The following is a 12,800-nucleotide window of genomic DNA, read 5'->3' as shown; positions in this document are numbered from 1 at the left end:
ATATATCACATTTTAAGAATGTCCCCTGATGATTTGACAATGTCCCCTGATGACGTGACAATGAGGAATCCTGAATCTCATCCCTATTCTTTCCCTTCGAAAATACCACGAGAGAAACATGCAGAGAGGAGTAATCCATTCAGCATTGCTTTCCCTTTTTTGTTACATCATACCACCTTTGAAAGTACATAATTTGGGGAGCACGACTTTGGTTAGAGATATCTCTAGCCATTGCTAGCTGGTAAACTAGTAACAGGATGAGGAAGAGATAATATTCTGACTACAAAATAAAAAATTAGCCATGGTTGTTCATCTGCGCAAGTGAAACTCATACTAGAGGCTCAACAGCCACTATCCTTAAGTATCTCTTTGCCAGATCCTGGAAACAAGAACACCTACTACAAGGTAGAGGAAAGAAAGGAAGATGAAAGATCGACATGTAGAACAGACCCTGCAAGACGCTTCAGAAGGATATAAGTGGAAGAGACTTAGGGATTTTAGGGAAAGCCCTGCTTTCCATGATTTACCAATCAAGGCTTCATGTATCCATGTGACCTGAGATGCCACATGAAAAAAGGCAGGAAAGACTGAGAAAAATCCAAATTTAAGACAGATTACAAGGAATACATAAATAGCAGGTGGGGAAGTAAAGGCAATAAATAGAGATTTCAATTTGGAATTATAGTGGAATCCGGATATGGAACAGTAGATTAAATGTTAGCAGAAACAAGGAAAAGTTTTGATTATTTTTAAGATGGTGAAGATCTAAATATATTTGGCCGCTATTCGGGAAGGAAATAAACATGTTTGATTAGCAAATGAAGTAGCAAATCCAGGTAAAAGATTAGTGGAAGGAACAAGGTTCTTGACAAGGTTAATATGGGAGAGTAAATGGAAAAGTTGCAAATAAAGCCCACAGATGATGGTTAACCTTGAAAAGGCATTAGGACGGCTCTTCCTTGGGGAAAGAAGGGAAGGAAAGGGGAATCGGAGATATAATCCGTCAAATAAAATGTGGGGTCATTTCCTAAGAGTGAGTGGGCTCAGGAATGTGGTCAGTGTGAGGGATGCAATACAAGAAGCAAAGATAAGGGGATTGTATAATTTATGGTCTGAATGAGCACACTTTAGAGAATGAAAGAGATGCTCACAGACAGGATGTCTGCACAACAGGACTCTTCTGAACAAACGTAAACATACCCTGGAGACAAACATCACTACTGTGAAGGAAGCATGGATGTGTGATGGGTCCGTTCAGCCCCTCTGGCCCTCCCCAGCAGTGTTGCTAATACAGGGTCAAAGAGAATCATAGTTAGGCTTCCAGAGTTGGGGGGAAAGTGAGGCCGGAATATTAGAAGATCAAGAGACTGAGAATCCCTGAGTCGTAGACAACAACTTTGGAATGGCTGCAGTCTTGTGCTAGCATTGTCCAATAGAATTGTCTGCAATGACGGAAGTGTTCTTAAGCCTCTTGCCTCATGTGGCAACCAGGCAAATGAATTATTAATTGAAAATAATTAGCTTCCCTGGTGACTCAGCGGTAAAGAATTCGCCTGCCAATGCAGGAGACACGGGTTCGATCCCTGGATGGGGAATACACCCTAGAGAAGGAAATGGCAACACAGTCCAGTATTCTTGCCTGGGAAATCCCATGGACAGAGGAGCCCGATGGGCTACAGCCCATGGGGTTGAAAAAGAGTCAGACCCGACTTAGTAACTAAACAACAGCAACAAGTCACATGAAGCTGCCCTACTAGAAGTGCTGGTTTATATTAAGCCAAGAAAAGAGTGAAGCCAAGAGATTAATGGACTGTAAAGAATGCAGCAGGTGTCAGAAGGCAAGATGGGAGTTTGTTGTGCAGATTGAGCATAAATGTAACTATATTTAATTGTGAATGATGATGTATTTAGTTGTGAATAGCAATGAAGTCCCGAGTGTGACAGTTCTTGATGAGAACCAAAGAAAACAGCTAGTGGGACTGGGGGGGTGGTGAGGAATGAAGTCTGAATATGGGCAGTCACGTGTGACCTACAGGGGATGATGGGAGTGAGTAGGGGGCAGGGCTAGGGGGGCGCATCTCACACTAAAGACCTTGAGGAAAGCTGCGTGGGTCCCCGAGAACATGAGGTGAAAACCACCAGGTAAGGAGAGAAGGATCAGGGAGTGGCTTATATTTCAAGATGAGAGTTTTTATCTTTGTTTTTCAGATGTTAGCTGTGTTCTTGAGTTTCCTGGGGGAGGCAGTAGGCATCTAAAAGAAGCTGGATTTGGGTTCTGCTCTCTGGCTCTGGTCATGGTGGGGACCAAACAGGAGAATTAAAATGTGTTTCCTTTTGGCAAAGGAGGACAGTGGTGGTTAAACACACACATCCTTTTTTAATGTCTATAATATCCTAGGTGGTAGATTATTCATTAGCAAAATATTTAAGCTGAGTTGACTGTTGTATTAACAAATAATTTTTATTTTCTAGATCTGCTTTGACTTTGGAAATGGACTCCATTTTGAGGTAAGAAACAAAGGGGGTTATTCCTATCTTAAAGTTTATAGAAGACAGTTGTGCCTTTACCAGATTGAAAGCACACACTCCCACTGAAACCGCTAGGTGGCGTTTTGAGGGGGTGCCAAGGAGCTGCAGTCCTTTATGTCTCAGCACAGGAAAGGATTCAGTGAGAGGCATAGTGATAGGTAAGAGATTTATCAGAATAGGATGATTGTGAGGCTTCCAGGCAGGTGGTCAAGTGTTGTGCTGCCCCGAATATTTAGTGGATTACATTTTTATCAATAAAAGGAAGAAAAGGGATGGAAAGATCACCTTGTTTTTCATTCTTTGAGTCTTCCGTCATTAACTCCTGTATGTTGGGTGGTGGAGTTATTGACCCTATATGGTGCATCCCTCATGGCACTTTGGAAAAATTATATCATGTCTCAGTACAGTGAGGGTCTTTCACTTTAAAATGTCACCTTCCCATAAATTGTTGTTTTTTGTGTTTGCAGAGAGTATGTCTTAGGGGTCATTAACTTGTTGATGTCACTGGGTAGGTTTCAGGTCTTATTTTCCACTATTTTTTTTTTGTTTATTTGGGGACATGTCTCTTGCTTCTGTTACATGGTTTTGTTGTTAAGCAAGTTAACTTGGTTTTGTTGTTAAGCAAACCCATCTAGCTTTGATGCTAAGCGACTTGTTCAGCTTTATGAATTAAGTAAGCCCACACTGTTTCGGGATTTTTCCATTACTTGCTTGAGTGATTATTTATTTACTGTGGTCTCCCAAAGCCCACTAAAGTTCCCTCTCTATTAACAGTCTCCTAATGGGATTTCTGAGCTAGCTTTTGGTTATCCTACTCTATCCCTGGGGCTTCCCAGGTGGATCAGTTGTAAATTTCAGGTGGATTCAGGTAGATTTCAGGTAAATTCCCAGGTGGATCATTTCTTGCCTACCAAGAAGGAAATGTGGGTTTAATCCCTGGGTCAGGAAGATCCTTGGAGAAAGAAATGACTACCCACTCCAGTATTCGTGCCTGGGAAATCCCATGGACAGAGGAGCCTGGTGGGCTACAGTCTCGGTCAGGTCAGTCGCTCAGTCATGTCTGACCCTTTGCGACCCCATGGACTGCAGCACACTGGGCTTCCCTGTCCATCACCAACTCGACAGTCTATGCGGTGGGCTGCAGTCTATGGGGTTGCAAAGAGTCAGACATGACTTAGCAACTAAACAACAACTCTATCCTGTCACCTCAGACTCAGCCATCCCCATTCAACCACGTGCACAGGGACCTCTGCCCAGGGACGATTATGCTGCATTTTTGACAATCTAAATATCCACCAGTGAGAGAATGGTAAAACAACTCACGGTACATGGAAGAATGTCCATGATGAGGTACTGAATGAAAAATCAAGGGACAGAATGTGATGTATAGTATTGGACTGGCCATGAAGTTTGTTTGGGGTTTTCCATAAACTGTTTCAGAAAAAAACCTGAATGAACTTTTTGGCCATCCTAATATAATTCCATTTTTATGGGAGAAAAAAAAAAAAGGAGACCTTTTTACATGTGCAGCTGTATGATCATAAGAAAATATCAAAGCTGTTAACAGTGCATATTCCAAAGTATGAGTGAAAAACTGGGAGGATGTTTTACATTTTTGCATTATAAACTTTAATATTATTCTAATATTTTGATACATAATTAATTTTTTAGTTATAGAAAAATTTTTCCACTGAAAACAAAGGAAAAAAATCAGTGACCTAGTGATAACCAGTGTAAATATTTTGAAATAAAATACAAGTTATATAGAGCAATAAAATGAGTAAAATGGTAAACCTAGTATAAAAATCATCTCTGATCTTAAAATACTAGGTCAGCTGCATTAAAATTTTCCTTGGATAAAATATATATTCATCTATTAAAGCCCAACTGAAAACTTATAGATTAGTTTTCTGCCTAGTTTTTGATAAACCAGAGATGGGCCATTTAATCCTTTAACCTCATTCTTAAAACAATAAATTCATTAACTGACACTTTCACTAGTTGTAGTTAAGTTGATATCAACAGGTTACTGATGATTTTGTCTTAAAGTATTAGTAATTCATTTTCAAATTATAAGCCACCACAGGAAAATAAGACTTTATTTTCAGTTAGAAACATTTCTTGACTTGCTGTGTTAATTGTAATTTGCCCATTTGTAAGGTCACTAAATTACTCTAGCCTTTTTAAGTCTTCCCTCTGGGAGCTCTTTCCTTACTGATTAAAAAAAACAACAAAACAAAACTGCTTTACTGGTCTGGAAACAAGCTCTTCAGGTAGATGGTGTTTGTTCCCAGTGTATATATTTTCCCTTTGAAAATGAAACCTGTGTGTGAGTGCCAAGTCGCTCGTCATGTCCAACTCTGTAACCGCATGGACTATAGCCCACCAGACTCCTCTGTCCATGGGATTCTCCAGGCAAGAATACTGGAGTGGGTTGCCATGCCCTCCTCCAGGGGATGTTCCTGACCCAGGAATTGAACCCGTTTCTCTTATGTCTCCTAAATTAGCAGGTGGGTTCTTTACCATTAACACCACCTGGGAAATCCAAAGCCTATATTAAAGCCATGTCAAAAAGTGTGAACTAATTTATACCTTAGAATTTGCACAGCTCTCTTTCAACTTTTAGTACATTTTATGATTCCATACTAATGTTTTACTAATTTTTTGGCAACATTTTATTGCTTTAGGCCTTACACTCAAGAAATGAAAGCAAGCTGCTTCTTAAACACACTCACCCAGTGAGACAGAAGCGCGCCTGGATCACCGCCCCCGTGGCCCTCCGGGAGGGAGAGGACCTGTCCAGGAAGAATCCCATCGCCAAGGTACTGTCTGAAGAGGAAAAGGAAGTACATGCACGAAATGTGGTTGGAGATCATCCATGTTCCCTGTAAAATTTTAAGAATGTTACATGATGTATTTATTCACTGAACTTTTTAATATTCTAGATGTCACCTTGAAGATCCACTTTCCTATTCTAGAAGATGCAGCATTAGTATTTCACGGAGGGCTTTGATTCAACTGGGCCTCCCTGGTAGCTCAGCTGGTAAAGAATCCATTTGCAATGCAGGAGACCCCAGTTCGATTCCTGGGTTGGGAAGATCTGCTGCAGAAGGGATAGGCTACCCACTCCAGTATTCTTGGGCTTCCCTGGTGGCTCAGATGGTAAAGAATCTGCCTGCAATGAGGGAGACCTGGGTTCGATCCCTGGGTTAGGAAGATCTCCTGGAGAAGGGAACAGCTACCCACTCCAGTATTCTGGCCTGGAGAATTCCATGGAGAAGTCCATGGGGTCTCAAAGAGTTGGACATAACTGAGTGACTTGCATTGTTTGATTCAACTAAGGGTGGACTCAGGCACTAGTTGAATCCTTTTTTAACAGAGTGTTAACAGTGCTGAAAAGGAGATCCCATCATCTGCTTTCCCTAGCACCTACAGGTTCTCTGGCAGGAGCCCTGTAAATTGGACTGACAAAAAACAATTAACAAGAGAAAAACCAGCTTAGGAACGTGTCTGTACGTGCTCTGTGCTCAGTCACTTCAGTCCTGTCTGACTCTTTGCTGCCCAGTGGACTATATAGCCTGCCAGGCTCCTCTGTCCATGGGAGTCTCCAGGCAAGAATACTGGAGTGGGTTGCCATGCCCTTCTCCAGGGGATTTTCCAGACCCAGAGATTGAACCGCATCGCCTGTGTCTCCTACATTACAGGGAGATTCTTTACCCATTGAGTGACTTGGGAAGCCCCTAAAAACTTGTCTATCCCACATGTAACATGTGGGAGTACCCAGAGATGAGTAAATCAAAGGTTTGGTTAGGATTTGGGTTTATATAAGCTACTTAGTTGGAGAAGGCAATGGCAACCCACTCTAGTACTCTTGTCTGGAAAATCCCATGGATGGAGGAACCTGGTAGGCTGCAGTCCCTGGGGTCGCAAAGAGTTGGACACGACTGAGCGATTTCACTTTCACTTTTCACTTTCATGCATTGGAGAAGGAAATGGCAATCCACTCCAGTGTTCTTGCCTGGAGAATCCCAGGGACAGCGGAGCCTTGGTGGGCTGTCGTCTGTGGTGTCGCACAGAGTCAGACATGACTGAAGCAACTTAGCAGCAGCAGCAGCAGCAGGCTACTTAGTAGAAGGACAATAAGTTTTTAGAAAAATGACAAGACAGACAAGAAAGACCTTGAATCCCCAGGGGCAGCAACCTGGGAAGGCAAATAGATGGGCAACTAATAATAGAAAAAGCTAGTTAGTCAGGTTTGTTTTGTAGATTCTTCTGGTCCTGTCTCCAGGCTGATAGGAATCTAAACTCCCCTCCAATGATTAACCTTTTTGTCCTTCCTATAGAGAGGGGTAGAAAAGGCACCTTTACAAACTTATGTCCTGCTCTTAGGCAAGTGGGGCTTCCCAGGTGGCTCAGTGGTAAGGAACCCACCTGCCAATGCAGGAGATGTAAGAGACGCGAGTTCGATCCATGAGTTGGGAAGATCCCTTGGAGAATGGCATGGCAACCCACTCCAGTATTCTTACCTGGGAAATCCTATGGAAAGAGGAGCCTGGCGGGCTGCAATCTATGAGGTCGCAAGAGTCAGACATGACTTAGTGACTAAACCACAACAGTCTTAGGCAGATAGGGGGAGGGCAGAGAGTTTTTCTGGTATCTGCTGCTTCTCAATCGCTTTCAGCTTGAAACAATTCTTATATCAGAGTTACACATTCTGCCACCCTACCCACGAAAATAGTTTTCAAAATGAAAAGAACTGATATCTAACTTGCAGTAGGACGACCACACATCTTGCCTGAAACAGTCTGGGTTTACAACCATTGTCCTGGCCTAATTATTAATAACTCTCCTTTCACCTCTCAAAATGTCCTATAAATTGTATGGTAGTTCCATTCATTTGTATCTCAGACTTAGCATGTGCAAAGTCTGAACCCTTGATTTTTCCAAAAGCTCTTCTCCCCAAGTTCTATCCATTTCAGTAAATGGTACTATAATTTTGTCCAGTATTTTCAAAACTGCAGCAGATACTGTCAGTTCTATGCCAAAAGTGGATTCCGAATCTGCCCACTTCTCTCTACTGCTACCCTCCTCGTTCCCCTGAGTGTCAGCTCTGACCTGTGTTACCAAAAGCACCCTGACATGGTCCCTCTGACTTCACTCTTTCCTGCCTCTCCCCCACCACAGTCCATTCTTCAGAAAGCAGCCAAAGTGATCTTTTGAACCGAAATTTTCATTCCCTTCATGAGGCCCTTTCAACAGCTGCCCATTGCAGTGGAAGAAATACACTCCTCACCTCAGCCAACAAGAGCTCTCTTAGGATTTGTTGACCTTGACCTCCTCTCTGACCCCAGCTCCTATCAGCCCTCATGCCACACTCTGCCACCTCCCTAAGCTGACACAAGCCCAAAGCCCATGCCAGCCTCCCATTCTTGTTGTTCAGTTGCTCAGTCGTGTCTGACTCTTGGCAACCCCATGGACTGCAGCACTCCAGGCTTCCCTGTCCTTTGCAGTCTCCCAGAGTTTGCTCAAACTTGTGTCCATTGAGTCGGTGATGCCATCCAACCATCTCATCCTCTGTCTTCCCCTTTTCCTGCCCTCAATCTTGCCCAGCATCAGGGTCTTTTCCAGTGAGTCAGCTCTTCTCATCAGGTGGCCAAAGTGTTAGAGCTTCAGCATCCGTCCTTAGCACTTGCTGTTCCCTCTGCCTGGAACCCCCTCCCCATAGGTATTTGCAGTATGTCAAAGTATAAAGCCTCTGGCCAAGAATTCCCTTCCCAGCCTCACCCCATCTCGATCCCCTCACTCCATTCAGCTCATTCACCTCCAGGACATTACGTCATAAATTGCTTGCTTGTTCTCTGGTTCCCTCAGTACAGTGTAAGCTCCCTGAGGGCAGGGGCTTGGTCCTCAGGGCTCACAGCTCATGCACCCCCTGTGCCCCGAGCAGAGCCAACATCCTGAGGTGCTCAGTAAACATCTGTGTGAATGAATAAGTGTTCACAGACAAGTGGTACCTTCATCTTTCCAACCTTATAAACAGCACACACGACAAGCTCCTTTTAACAAAAAGCAGCCAGGAACAGAAGACACTTTCCTTTTTCCAGCAATATATTATTTTGATAAAAGCCCTCTTAAATCTAAACGTTTGATTATGGCTTTACATAAAGTGAGTGAAAGTCACTTAGTCGTGTCCGACTCTATGTGACCCCAAGGACAATAGTCTGTCAGGCTCCTCTGTCCATAGGATTTCCCAGGCAAGAATGCTGGAGTGGGTAGTCATTCCCTTCTCCAGGGGATCTTCCCCACTCAGAGATCAAACCCAGGTTTCCTGCAGTGCAAGCAGATTCTTCACAGTTTCAGCCTCCAGTGAAGCCCATGACTTTACATAATAGTTTATATTCAAGCAGTTAAGCTTTCTGGTTTGGTTAGTGCTGGTTTGATGAGATATCTGAGTCATTCACGCATTCTTTCAATAGGTTTCCCTAAAATACATGGATTTTTTGGGGTTCAGTAGGCATTAGCTATTCTTCTTACTCATTTTAATTATAAAAGTTGTTAAGAGTAAAACTTACCTAAAAAGCAAAACATTCTGTTGTATTTCCCTAACTTTATAGATTCTCTGTCTAAAAGTAATACTGTCATACTGTCAACAGCTTCGTATCTTCCATATCTTTTGAAATAAGTATGTATATACGTACATACTCTTATGTGCATACATATGTATATGCAAGCCAATTGCTAGGTCCACACACAGTTTGATTTTATTTTTAACATAAGTGAGATTATATAATATATATAGTCAGCACATAAAGATCTAGAATGTTCTCTATAAATACTGATGTGTGTGTATATGCATGTACTTGGCAAAAAAAAGAAGAGACAGAAACACAGAAAGGGAGAGACAGAGAAAGGCTCAGTGAGAAGTGATCACGGGACTGCCCCAGGGTCCCCATTCCTCCAGGAGCAGAGCAGGTGTGGCAGGAGGTTGGAGCCGCATCTCATTTTCAGCAGCACCCTCAGCCCCAGAGCATGTTGGAAATCCTGTGGGAAGCATGTGTAGCTCATTCTGAGATTTCAGGATGAAGAAATGGCAGGGCAGAGGTGGGGTGATGGCCTCAATGATGTCTGAAAAGAGAAATTGAGGATCCAGTAGGGGGCGACAGAGATACACTTACCGATGAAGAGGTAGAGATAACAGAAATGGCAAACAAACAAGTTAGAGAAACAAATAGAGCTCTTTCTAGAGGACGAAGGTGTTAACTACAGAAGTCCCCCATAGAAACACCGATCTGCAAGAGCATTTCAAGTAGGAGAAGCGCTTGACTCTTTTAACCCTCCTGTGAAAGGATGCCTTACTCATACCTTCCTGATGATCAAAGTTATAAAGGTGATTTTGAGTCTACAGATTTTATCTTACCTAAATTTAAAATCCACTCCCACTAAGATGTATCCCCCTAATGATATCTTAATTTCATAACAACCCTAAGAGGTAGGCAGAAGTGTCTCTTCATGTTACAGGTAAGAACACCGAAGCGTGGGAGGGTAAATAGCCATTAGCATCACACCTAGTAAGTAGCTGTGACACGACTAGGCCCGGGTTCTCTGACACCAGCACCTCTGCTGTGGATCACCTGTGTCCTCCCACCTCCCTCCTTTCAACAGCCAACAGCTTCCGAGCGAAATTTTCAATTAAAAACAATTACCTGTAAGTTTGAAGCATTCCTCTCTTATTTTTATGTTAGATTCACTCTGATCTTGCAGAAGAAAAAAAACTAAAAATTACCTACAAATACACTGGAAAGGGGATCACAGAGCCGCCCTTCGGCGTGTTTGTCTTTAATAAAGACACCGGAGAACTAAATGTTACCACCATTCTAGATCGAGAAGAAACACCATATTTTCTGGTAAGAACAGTTTTACATTATGCATTTGTAGCTTTTCTTGGGTAATAGTTATGTTTTATTATTTTTTGAAATGATGCTACTTGAATGATCTCAGCCTAAATTCCTTCTATTATGTATTCATGATTTCAGCTAATTGGTTACGCTTTGGATGAAAGAGGAAACAACTTAGAGAAACCAATAGAACTCAGAATTAAAGTTCTTGACATAAATGACAACGAGCCAGTGTTCACACAGGACGTCTTTGTTGGGTCTGTTGAAGAGCTGAGCGCAGCAAGTAAGAGTTTATTGTTTTTATGAATGAGTACCCAAGATCATCGTATCCCCAGCATGTCACTGAACACTGAAACCTCTGTCTTAGTGGAGGGTGAATATTACCCACAGGAAAAATAATAATAAACTGATTGATCTAGGTTTGGAACTGATTTTTCGTTGTAAGTTTTTTACCCTCAAAACAGATATGGTAGATTGATGTGATAGGTTAGGTCTGTGTAGCAACTATTTCACCCTGTGTCAGGAAAGCAGCTGTAGATACTGTGTAAACAAATAGGTATGGTTGTATTCCAATAAAATTTTATTCACAAAATCAGGTGGCTGGCTGGCTTGGGCCCACTGTCCATGGTTTGCTAACCTTAGACATATTATTTCTACCTCCAGGCTTCAATGCAAGTGTTAAATGCAGCTTTCTATTTGGGTCTTGCAGGAGAAATTTCTCTTTGATCAGAATGTAAAGAATAGCTATGCTTCTCCTGAATTGCTTGTATTTTAATAAACATGTATATGTATCTGTTCATTTTTCTTTCTTTGTATTGGTTATTAGAAATGTGGTCAGTAAATCTGTGGCCCTCCTATAGCATGTCCAGAACTTCATCTTTAAAATTGTATTATACTAACCTCAGCCTCACTCTCATCTTATTTTTCCTATTCCTACCTCCATTCACACTTACCCCCAAACAATTAAATTCTTTAATCTTAGTAAAGTGAATTTGATAAATACCTAAAATCCTTTCTGGAATAAGCTGATGTGATAAATAAAATAAATCACATCCGTAAGTGTGCTAAAAGTTGTGTTTCATCTTGGACCTCTTCATTTCTGCTGCCAGATACACTTGTGATGAAAATCACCGCAACCGATGCAGATGAGCCCAACACTCTGAATTCTAAAATTTCCTATAGGATCGTGTCTCAGGAGCCTGCTAATTCTCCAGTGTTTTTCCTAAATAAAGATACAGGAGAGATCTATACAACCAGTATTACCTTGGACAGAGAGGTAAATTAATATTTCATGTCATTCATCCTTTCTGCTCTCCTCTCTTTCCAGTTTATTCTCTAACTTTCTGTTTTGTGTCACTCACTCATAGGATAACTCAGAATCATCCTCCTCTAGGGATGTGCTGTCTGGTATCATAGCCATCAGTCATATGTGGCCATTGGCCACTCGAAATGTGACTAGTCCCAGTTGAGATGTGCTGTAAGTGGAAAATACACACCAGACTGGGAAGACATAATATGAAAAAAAAAAAAAAGAATGTTAAAATATCACCTTAATAATTTTTGGTTGATCACTTGTTGAATTGATAACATTTTGGATACCGTGGGTTAAATGAAATATCTTTGTTTAAAATTAGTATCACGTGGTGTTTAAACAGTCCTCTGTCATTACTGTACGTAGGAGTCATGGTAAAGGAACAGAAAACCCCCCAAATGTTTTTATAAATGAAAAAGCAAACCAATATACCTCTACTCTCCCAAAGCAAAAATAAAACTAGTATCAACTGTTTCCTTTTACTTTTTCTTTAAATGATTTATTTATCTGGACACACCATGTGGTTGTGGGATCTTAGTTCCCTGACCACGGATTGAACCCAGGCCCCAGCAGTGAAGTGCCAAGTCCTAACCACTGGACCACCAAGGAATTTCCTCTTTTTTTTTTTTTAATGTGACTCCTGGAAATTTTTAAATTACATAAGCATTGACCTAGGGCCTCTCCAGTCTGTTTGCTAGAGAGTTCTAAAGCAATGTTCCTTACTTTGTGGTTCTGTAATGAAACTTCAGGAATCTTTCCTACTGCTAATACATTTTCAGAGGGAGGAAAAGAGATTGAAATAGAAGTCCTGTTTAGAGTAATAGAAGTATGTAAAGGAAAGAGTTATTGTGAATCCCAAATTGGAGGAAAATTTGAGTTGTTTCCTAAAAGATATTTTCTCAAACATTTCATTTTTTTATTTCTAAGTCAAAGGGAATATTTTAGTTGAAAAGGGAAGACAAGATTTCGTAAATGCTACACACATAAAGATATTAACAGCATACATGGTAAAATGTTGATGATCCTTAGGAGCGCTGTATTGTCATCAAATATAAATCATCATC

At 41.5% G+C, this 12,800-nt stretch overlaps 1 protein-coding gene across 1 annotated transcript in view; it reads left to right on the top strand.

Moving 5' to 3' along the window:
• Positions 1-12,800, top strand: part of DSG2 (desmoglein 2) — a 53,906-nt gene that overhangs the window by 17,144 nt on the left and 23,962 nt on the right. Inside the window, exons 2-6 of the mRNA XM_061131353.1 lie at positions 2,473-2,508; positions 5,217-5,351; positions 10,272-10,433; positions 10,563-10,707; positions 11,534-11,700. Of these exons, the coding sequence (XP_060987336.1) occupies positions 2,473-2,508; positions 5,217-5,351; positions 10,272-10,433; positions 10,563-10,707; positions 11,534-11,700 (645 nt within the window). The remainder of the gene's footprint in view (positions 1-2,472; positions 2,509-5,216; positions 5,352-10,271; positions 10,434-10,562; positions 10,708-11,533; positions 11,701-12,800) is intronic.

The sequence above is a fragment of the Dama dama genome, chromosome 27 (genome assembly GCF_033118175.1).
Source record: "Dama dama isolate Ldn47 chromosome 27, ASM3311817v1, whole genome shotgun sequence".
In the NCBI taxonomy this organism is placed as follows: domain Eukaryota; kingdom Metazoa; phylum Chordata; class Mammalia; order Artiodactyla; family Cervidae; genus Dama; species Dama dama.
This window is presented reverse-complemented; position numbering and strand designations above follow the sequence as displayed.